This window comes from Thunnus maccoyii, chromosome 12, assembly GCF_910596095.1.
Source record: "Thunnus maccoyii chromosome 12, fThuMac1.1, whole genome shotgun sequence".
NCBI classification, from domain to species: domain Eukaryota; kingdom Metazoa; phylum Chordata; class Actinopteri; order Scombriformes; family Scombridae; genus Thunnus; species Thunnus maccoyii.
The window spans coordinates 13,575,877-13,586,147 of NC_056544.1; the positions used below are offsets into that span (position 1 = coordinate 13,575,877).

The 10,271-nt window shown below is 43.5% G+C and overlaps 1 protein-coding gene across 1 annotated transcript; it reads right to left on the reverse strand.

Annotated features, from left to right (window-relative positions):
* Positions 1-204: 204 nt before the first annotated feature.
* On the reverse strand, positions 205-8,832 carry prss56 (serine protease 56). The gene is made up of 14 exons (XM_042428967.1): positions 7,054-8,832; positions 5,203-5,361; positions 4,816-5,070; positions 4,511-4,700; positions 4,253-4,361; positions 3,945-4,101; positions 3,486-3,628; positions 3,204-3,363; positions 2,876-3,064; positions 2,562-2,753; positions 2,162-2,364; positions 1,162-1,723; positions 945-1,051; positions 205-838 (listed from the first exon to the last, which is right to left on the reverse strand). The coding sequence occupies exons 1-14, from the start codon at positions 7,151-7,153 to the stop codon at positions 665-667; spliced, it is 2,700 nt and encodes an 899-aa protein (XP_042284901.1). The 5' UTR covers positions 7,154-8,832; the 3' UTR covers positions 205-664.
* Positions 8,833-10,271: the final 1,439 nt, after the last annotated feature.

Here is a 10,271-nt window from a genome sequence, read left to right on the forward strand (position 1 = left end):
GGCCCCTCCTCTGCTGTAGACCAGCAGCAAAATACTGCAGGATTAGCAGCATTACTGACAGCTAATCAGAATATCTCCTATCAAATATTCAATTTGGACTTAAAAACCTAAGGTTTCCCACAACATTCAACACAAAATGTAATAGCATTAATAACAGTTTTATTCATATATAGATTTTCTTTTACAAAAATACAAAGGATTTTCTCTATACAAATAAATATGATATGAATAAAGATAACATGAATAATATATACAGTCTGTGTTCTTCACAAGAGGCTCAACCTTTGCAAAAGACTTTATGACAATATGAATAACTTATCATTTGTACAGATTCATAAGTTAGACAAGGCTGTGTCTCCAACCACATAGAAAAAAAAAACCTGTGGCGTGATGGGTGGTTCATAGTTGGATTGATACATTCATGGTTGTGTTTTTATTTAGAGCCCAAATCCTGCTCTCTGATGGGGAAAAACTGCTACAAAAAACAGAACGCTTTTCACGGGAAACCACAGAAGAAAAACATTTTTGTTTGAGTGTGCGTTTTTTTGTGTGCGTCTCTCTGTTGTGACTTTAAGTCCCGCAACAACTGTGAGAGTCTTTGTGCCATCATCTCTCGTTTGAGTCTTCTGTCTTTCATCTGATTGCACTCGGTGTTACAATTAAGTTAAGTCTTGAGTGCCTCCAGTGCCAAAGCGATGATCCTTGGCACACTGCGGTAGAATGATTCATTCTCCAGGCCCACAAGACTGTAGAAGGTCAAAGGTCGTCCTCCCACTACAGCTCTAACCCGTGCCTGGTAAAGTCCTCGATCATTCTTTGAGCTCAGATCAACTAACACCTGAACAAAAGAGAGAAAGAAATAATGCATAAGTTACAACATTCATTTTTTTCCCACCAATGCACATTCACTTCTCTAAACCTCTCCATCTTGAAGGATTATTTACCTCTTGGAAGTTCATGTGCAGGTTCTTGCTTGGGATGCTTAACACCCAGCGGTAAGAGTCTCTGACTTGGCTGACTTGCTGTGAGGACTCTCTCACCCCAGTACAAACTATAGGAACAAACAAACAAAAAAAATATATGAGAAATAACATTTACACAAGACCAAAACATCACAAACTATTTAATGAAAGTTTTGTCAGATCTGTGTGTGCCACATACTTTTCCCACTGGCCCCAGGTATCTGCCTCTTGTGAAGAAGGCTCCTGTATTTTCTGTGGAGACTTAGAGGCTTGACAGCATGTGCAGTTTGTCTGGGCTGAGCAGTCGTCTCCGTGCCGTCACCCACAGTGATTGGCTGGACGACTGTTGTTGACTGCACTGGACTGGATGTTAATTCTCCATTCTCAACAAAAGTAAGATCATCCGATGTGGCGTCCCACGTCACATCAGGAGAAACAATTCTACTGGACGACATTTCACTTTGTGACTCAGCTTCTGTCGCAGTTTCATCTTGTGTTCTTAATGTCTGAATTTCATTCATCAGGGCTGTTAGAAGTGACCATGGCTCCGGGGATTTCTGGGAGGAGGCAGCGGGACTGGTGTGGACTTGTGTTCCACTGGAAGAAGTGGGAATAGGTGAAGTGTTGGGAGACTCCTCCTGGAGGTAGGTTGTGTCCAAGTGCAGGATGGGAGGAGCAGCTTTTGAGTCCAGTTTAGAGCGCAGAGCCAAGATGGCAGATTTATATTCTCCCTCTAGCTGTTGAAGCGAGGACTCCCCTGCCTGGAAACGACATGAAAAAATACAGCAGATTCCATGATTAGCTTCGGATAAATGCCCAGCACAACATTATATCATACTATATTTCCCAGAAGAAAATGTTGCATTCAGTAATTCAGAGAAAAATGGAAAAATAATTATTCTAGTTGCAAAAAAGCAAGAGTAATGCCCCTTAATCAAAAACAGTGTACCAGTGTTAAAAAATTCTTCCCTTTTGAATGCTTGTGCAAAATGGTGAGTCTAGAGAGAAGTCGGCTTTCTTTGATATTGAAAGGCTAATATTGAAACGTAATCAATAAGCCATTATTGATTTTTACATTTTTATCTTATTTTCACACATCAGACTGTGTAGTGACTATCTCGACATCACATGACATGGCAAGATTTAATGTCTTGCACCACCAACTTCATTTGGACACTTGTAATAAACAAATAATATACCTGCATAAAAATGTTTTCCTCCTGTTGTGTTGATGTAGAGGAGACGTCTGTGGATGAGTCAATGTGTTGTTTATCCATGTCCTCAGCTATGCCTCTCAGGTATTTCTCCCAGTCATCCACCAAGGGGCCCACCTCTCTGAATAAGGCTGGAGGAACTGGAGAGGGACCCTGCTCCTCTGGCACCACAGCTCCACCTAGCTGTTCTGCAAGTAATAAAACACCTGTTACAGCAGTGTCCAACAACACTATTTGTTAATATACTCGTACATATGGAAAAGATTGTTGGACTGCGAAACAATTAATGTTCTGAATCAATGTTTGCGATGTTTGTCTCTATAAGCTACCTATACATTTGAAGCTTAGACAGAAGATAGAATAACATTATCTATCAGCTGTGTACCTTCAATCTGCGTGAGACCACGACTCAGGCCCAGGTCCCTCCTCTCTCTGGTGTGAGTGAAAGCTGTGCTGTAGATGTGCTCAACCAGCTGAGGGAGAGTCTGGGTGAAGAAGGTCAAGTCAACTTTGTCCCTGATGTAGTCCTCAGCCCTCTGGAGCAAGTCCAACAGGGTCTGCAGGAACGAACGCAACTCTAGATGGCAGAGCATGACAAAAAAAATATATGAGAAACCTCTGCAGAACATGATGACATGATATTTAAAGCAACTTTTGCTCTGTATAATCAAGCTGAGCATTTGAAAAAATTGTACTTACGACATTTCTTGAAGCGGTTGAGGCATTTGTCCTCGGCCATTCGGCTGCAAGAGCTGGCAGTCTGACCGGGAGGACAGGTTAGAGTGTAAAAGCGACAAAGAGAGCTGAACTCAGACCTCTGTTCCTCCTCAGTCATTTCTGTTGTCTTTAGAAGCTCTGGACATGTTGGCTCCCGGCTCCCAAATGACTCTAAAAAGGACAAACAGAAATGGTATGAATGATTTGAAATATACAGTAATTTAACATTTCAATATGTATTAGTTGTAAATCAGTGATAAACATTTTGCACATTAGCTCCTCTGGTGCATTATTGTTGCCATAAACTCACTCTGTATCTCATCCTGAATCCAGTCGGAAAAAGCAGACACCCGAGTGTAGACTCCAGGCTTTCCCTTCTCCCCACAGCCATCTCCCCAGGAGGTAATACCATAGAGCTGGAACCGGCCCGAAATCCTGTCCTGGTAGATAAGGGGGCCTCCAGAATCTCCCTACAGCAGACAAAAAAATTAAAAAACTGATTACAGACAATGCTTCAGTTGCTGCTAACAATCAAATACAATTGCAGCAATTTATAAAGTCTTCAGTTAAACTCTTCAATTGTTTTGCTCACCTGACAGGAGTCTATACCTCCAGAGAGATAGCCAGCACACAGCATAGTGTTGGTGACCAGTTCTTTGCCGAGGGCACTCTTACAAGTGCTCTGAGGCAGCAGGGGCACTTTGGCTTCCATCACCACGTCAGCAGATGGGCCATCTGTAGAGAAAATACACACAGAAAACACAACATTATTGATCTCCAGGGGGTTGCAGGGTCCATTCATTGTAGTAGCACAAAACAGGACAGAGCTAAAAACCAAATCAAGAATAAGATATTAACGAAACAGTATATTCATGAAGCTAATACACAATAACTTTGATCAATTTGCAAGTGTACAGTCTTAATCAACAGCATGTGTATCTTAAGAAGGAAATAAACAAATAAAAAGCCTCACAGATGCATAGAAAGAAAAACAAAGCCATAAATAGCTCTACAGTGAGAATGTGTGTCATTTACAGCATCTTCCACTCACCCTCATAGAGGGAGCCCCAGCCCGCCACCAGGCATGGGCTGCCAGTAGGGGGCTCCATGCCAGAGGGGAGACACACAGGGGTGACACGATCAGACAGGACCACAGGGGATGTCAGCTCCACCAGGGCTATATCATTGTTAAAGGTCTTTGGGTTGAACTGCAGAAATAGAGGAGAGTTTGATTTATTGATTGACTAAATGGCTCGATGATTTACAGAATGTTCTGGCTGTGTGATTGGATGAACGGGGAAGTGCAGTGAAAGAGGTAATGCTATACTCCTCCACTTTGGGTAATGAATGTAATGTTACCTTAGGATGAGGGATGATGCGGTTGACTTTGAGAACCTGTTCATCAGGGTCAGTCTTGGTGATGTCAAACTCCCCCACCACAGCCGTCCAGTAGCTCTCACTGCGGCTGCTACGGAGGACAGAACAATAAGACAAACGGGGAGAGAAGAAGAGGCACAGTGATTATTTCTGATGATGTAAACAGATTTCTATATATATATACTGATTATTTTAGTCCAATTGCAGAAAACAGCGCCACACACAGACATACACACTTACCCAGCAAAGCAATGCGCAGCAGTGACCACCCAGGAGCTGTCCACCAGGACCCCTCCGCACATTAGGCCACCATCTAGCTGCAGGTTGACCAGCCAGGGCCAGCTGCCTGGAGGAGCAGGGGAGCCACCCACAATCCTGGAGCGAGGCTGCGTGATGTTCTGCACCGTGGACGACCTCTGACCGCACACTGCTGCTGGGACAGATAGACAATGATGGTCAAGAAATGCAGCAAATTCCACTTTTTTGCAGACAAACATTGAATATTAGACTTGTGCCTCTTCACTGGCTTACTTGACTGTACTCACCCTGTACGTGCGTCTGTGTAGCAGGTTCCAGGTTCTGCATTGTGTTAAGCAGGCTGCACTGGAGGACGCGAGCACTGCAACTCTCACCCATGATCCTGATGCAGCTCTCCTTGTCCAAGTCACCAGGTGGACAGCGATGCTGATAGTAAGCACAGGCCTGGCTCAAAGCCCAACTCCGCTCAGCTTCATCTTGAAGCTTCTGGGCTTTGGTGATGACATCACAGCTGGGCTCTGATAAGGCATTGGCAGGAGAAGCTGATGGGCAACAAGGGGAGATCTAGGAGTTACTGGACACTCTAAGAAAGCTTTCACTGGTAATGTTGCACAAATGTGGCTCAGGGTGCTCGAGTAACAGGATGTGAAAGCCAAGAGGAATATTGTACTTACAGCAGGATCCAGACTGCTGTCCACAGTCCTGAAACAGACAGGGAACACAGCCCCTGCAGCCCGCCTCGGCCCGACTCCTCTCAGATGATGCGCGCTCAAGAGCGGACAGGGCACTCGTCATGGCCGCTTCCAGAACCACAGTACCACGATCAGACAGAGCTGCAAGAGAGGTGAGGAAGAAGAAGAGATGTAAGAACAGAAAATTAACAGAAGAGATTTGCAGAGAGAGAGAGGAAGACATAGAGTGCACATCACAAGGGCCAGGTTGATATAGTGGCCAGGCTGATATGCAGATTTTGGTATCTGTGTATATGTCGGGTGATTCGTAACGAGAAACTATAGCACAGAACTGACAAAGATAAGCTTTAGATAATGTCGTCATTACATAGTTTGTCAACTGTCCCAGTCAGTACACACAATTGGTCACAATTCCTTAATAACCAAATTTAAGGGATTTTTATCAAGAATGATTTTTATGAAATAAATATGAATACTGGTAATAACCTCACAAATCCAGAGTCAGTCAGGCTCTAGTGCATACAGGACTGACACCACTATTCAAGGTAATACATTTTTTATGAATAAATGTTCTGAGATTTGCTGAATTCTGACCATATTACCAGTGTTTTGAAAGGAGAATTTGGCAACAGGTCAATAGGAAGGACATCTAGGTCATTACATAGAAGACTGTTATTTGCTGTGGGAACACTATGTCTGCATGTGAGCATTAGTATGAACTGGTGTGGCTTTCTTGTATGTGTGTGAGTTGTCCCCTTTTTCTCATGCTGCTCTTTGAGCTCATTGGCAGCGTGTTAGCGAAGCTAGCTAACGCTCAGCGCGCTGGTGAGGCTTCTACAGACACACTTCAATCGGGCCGCCAACCCTGCAGCCCCCCTCTGTGCCGCACCACATCACAGGATAGGCCACTAACAACAACAATGCTGATTGAAGACTTAATTAGAAGGCCAGGGCTGAGCGGGCAGAGGCTGGCGGGCAGGGACAGGCCCTGGGGGCACGGGCTGGCAGCCCTGGGGCGGCTGGGACCCCGAGTCCCTTGTTCTAAACACTCCAAACACACACTGTCATCACCAGCCGTTTGTATAAGGCTCTGCTGTACTCAGCACTTGAACCAGAGAAGGCCAGAGGTCTCCCATCACTGTGCTCTACTGCAGGATTTGACAAGTTACTCTGCATGATAAGCCGGTGATAACATTCTTGTTCTTTACTGTTTTTAAGTGCCGGAAGCGTTTCAGTATGTCATATGATGTTTGGTGTAACATAATACAATATGTTGCATCACTGACTAAATATCGGCACCTCGTGCTCCTGAGTAGCAACACTTAAGCTTATATTTACCCAAACATATACCTAAATGATAATGTAGGCTGATAACACGACTCAAAATTCAATTTATTTGTACATATATTTTTTACAGTTTCTAGAAGTATCTAGCACCAGATATTTGTATAAAAATATGCTTGCTAGTCTCAATGAAGCTGGTAATACCACCAGATGTTTTTCCCGCTTTACTCTTGGAGGAATCTCACACTCATGAGGCATCACAGCATCACCAGCGTTGGTTTGCAGTGTTCTTGTTATGATGCAGTGAATATAAAGATAAAAATTTGTCTACAATAAAATTTAAAGTCCAGTGTAAACGCAAGTGCTCTATTTTTACCCAAATGATTTTTATTCAGTTAGGTGCTCCTCTGAGAATGTCTACAACACTCACGGTGAAGACGCTATGATCAGATTTCCCAACTATAGTCACTGACAGGTACAGTTGTCACGCCTCTGAACATAAATGGCCAAAATTAAGAAACAACAAACAACTAAGTTTAGAAAAATTACCTTTGAGTGCACTCTGGGGCATCCTGTAGACTTCTCTACCTGTTGGGGCTCCCAGCAAGCAGTCCAGCCCCATAAACATCAGTGATATCAGCAGCAGCATGGTGTCAGAGCATCAGACCTCCACTCCACCGTGACAACAAACAGACAGGCAGTAGACACGCGGGATGACTGAAGAGGATGCAGAGGTGCTGGAGATGAGGCTAGCCTGCAGTGCCCTTGCTGTCTCCAGGTCCTTATTGTCTGGTGGCTCTCTGCAATCGCTAACTGTCTCCCTCCTCCTGACTCTCTGGGCTCTCTCCCACACTGTGGTGCAGGGCATCTGTCTGTAAATTTACTTAGAGGAACAATAGGTGCCTGGAGTTGTCCCTGGTATATATAGAGTCCCCAGGGGAACACCAGTCAGAGGGAGGGGGGAGAGGATAGGGAAGAGAGAGGGAAAGGGAGGGAGGAGGGAGAAATGCTCCCATGGCCAATGCACAAACAGATGAATTCATTAAGACTGTGACAGCAAATCGGGCGCAACTTGCCAAGGCTGGACATCACAAAGAGGTTTGGTTCTATGAAAGGAGACAGAGGGAGGGAGAGAGAGATACAGATAGGGAGGGAGGAAAAGGGGAAGGCGGAGTGATTGGCTGGGTGGCAGGGAAGGGGGTGTTGTTTGAATTAATTAATGTGAGAGGAAGAGGGAGAAAGTTATGCAGATAAGGATATGGGCTGATGTGACACAGGAGTAGAGGAATGTAGAGCGAGAGAGAGAGAGACGTCAACAAGCGTCTGAATCGAAGGGTCACAGTGTAAGCCGAGAGAGCAGGAGATGGAGGGAGGTTGAGTGACAGAGTGTGAGACAGCGAGAGAGGGAGAGGGAAGTGTCTGCCATTCTCCGTGCCCCTCAAAGAGGGCATTGTCCCCGGCGTCCCTCTGAGGATGCCCACATCAAAGCCGTCCCCCGGGCATCACTTGGCCGCCGCCTCCATTGATCACTTACAGTCTTTTATCCCCCCCATTAAAATATTGTCAGTTCACATCACTTTTGTCTTTCTCTGCTGAACTCTGCTTTTGTTACATAAAGATACAGTAAAAGAGTGCTCATGAACATGATGTGTTTTTAAAGTCCAGAAGTGATCATTCATTTAACCAGTGCAAACATTTTTTGTTTTAGCTTCTTGCATTTATTGTCAACTTTCTTTGGATGTATTTTCTTTTCACGGCCGAAAATAAAGTAAAATTGACTTTACTTTCTCATCTTGACTTTCTCCAACAAAATGAGTCTAGATTCCATCATATTAATTATTATTTTATAAAAGTGGAGATGCCACATAACAAGAACAAGTCTCTAACTGACAAATTATTTACTCATCAACACTATAACATGAGCTGATAAGTCCTTACATCTGAAAATGTCAACATGTCTGATGACTTTGTCAAATAGTAAGATTATTTGAGCTGCATCTCCTCCTTGTTTAATGAAGGTGGATCTATATAAAAGCTTTGATCTCATCAATTTAACCAAATAATCTTCATGCATGAGGAGAAATGGAAAAATAGGAGAAGAGAACAAATAAAACGTTCCATTTCAAAGCATCAAGCCAACTAAAAAGTTACCATGCAATCCACCATCATGCATTGAAGCTTCACTGTACAATCACTGTGTATTGAACAAGTCTTCAGCTAGCGGCTCTGTGAGACTGTAGTTAAACACAGTGATGCTTCAATCTAAAAGCTAACATCAGCATGCTAACATGCTCACAATGATGATGTGGATTTTTGGTAGGTATAATGTTTACCATGTTAACCATATCAGTTTAGCATGTTAGAATGCAAACATTTGCTAATTAGCACTAAAGTACAGCTGAGTCTGATGGGAATGTTATTAGCCTGACAGGTATTTGGTCATAAACCAAAGTACTGGACAAATAACGAAGGCACCAGATGAAAAGTTACGTGGTCACCAATGTCATTAAAATTCATCCTGAGGGGAACACAAATATCTGCACTAAGTTTCACAATCCGTCCGATAACCACAAATGTCAACCTCATGGTGACGCTAGAGGAAAAGTCAGCGGATCATCAAAATCATAAGGACTTATCCTCTGGGAACCTTGAATGTCTGTACAGAATATTATGGCAACTATTAAATAACTGAGATATTATCGGTGTCACTTGAGATGTGAAGGATGAGATGTGATCTATTGACATCAACAAGGAAAAAATAATAAATTAAGAACATCATAACTAAACAGAAATATATTACAGATACTTGTAATGCATCAAATATACAAGTTCACTTGGTCAAGATGATATCGGCATAACTCTTGACATTAGAGGATCTGCATAATTATTTTCTACAACACAAATTTCATTTTTACATGTAAGTGTTTAACTACAGACACTGGGTGGGTGAAAGGTCTGCAATGATTCATATAAAACTGATATAATCAAAATGTTCTTTACATTCACTGGTAGTGGAAAGGGACACGGTCACAGTCTAGATGGTCACAAAAAAAAGTCTGTGCCGACCAGTTACCCAAAGAGGGAGCACAAATTGGAGTCAACTTTGAGCCAACTAACTGGCTGAACGATAAAAAGAGAGGCGGCCGAATCTAGCAGGACATTATCAAAGAGAGCCGTCCACTGCTGCCACAAGCCAGCACTGACAGCAGAGTTCACACTGACAACAACATACAGTACGTGTTAGAGAGTGTGTGACGGTGTTTTTATGTTTCAGTCAAAGTTTGTGCAGCCAACTCTGGTCAATTCAAATGCTTTGATGTTGGGAAAACTACAAGCAACAGTACATACGTATGCAAAAATGGGTGACAAAAACAAGCATTAGAGACAGAATAAAGAGGATATGGAGCCAGATCTGAGTTAGAAAAGTTACATTTCTTCCCTCTCAAGTTTTGCTTTCAGACATTTGTTAGTGTGTGTGTGTGTGTGTGTGTGTGTGTTTTGTTGTGTGCATTGTGCCTCAGCCCCCTCCATGCACCCGTGCGGCACAATGGCCCTGAGATCTGAGAGCAGACTCAGGCGGAGCGGAGCGGGAACGGCATGGGACAAACGGGCGGCACTCTTTCATTCCTTCCCTCCCTCCATCCATTTGCCTTTGATGTCCTTTGATTAATTTGCCTTCTGCTCACTCTTCCTTCATCTAGCCACCAAGCATGGAGCACTCGGCCTCTCTTTTTTCCTCTGCCGGCCTGTCTCAATCTCTACTGGCG

Bases quoted from the DNA above. Each gene is read 5' to 3' on its own strand.
- prss56 (XM_042428967.1), bottom strand. From the start codon at position 7,153: ATGCTGCTGCTGATATCACTGATGTTTATGGGGCTGGACTGCTTGCTG. The intron at 4,362-4,510 runs GTAAGTGTGTAT...TGTCCTCCGTAG, and splicing joins GCTGCGCATTGCTTTGCTGG to CAGCCGCAGTGAGAGCTACT. The intron at 3,364-3,485 runs GTGAGCAAAACA...TGTCTGCTGTAG, and splicing joins GAGGTATAGACTCCTGTCAG to GGAGATTCTGGAGGCCCCCT.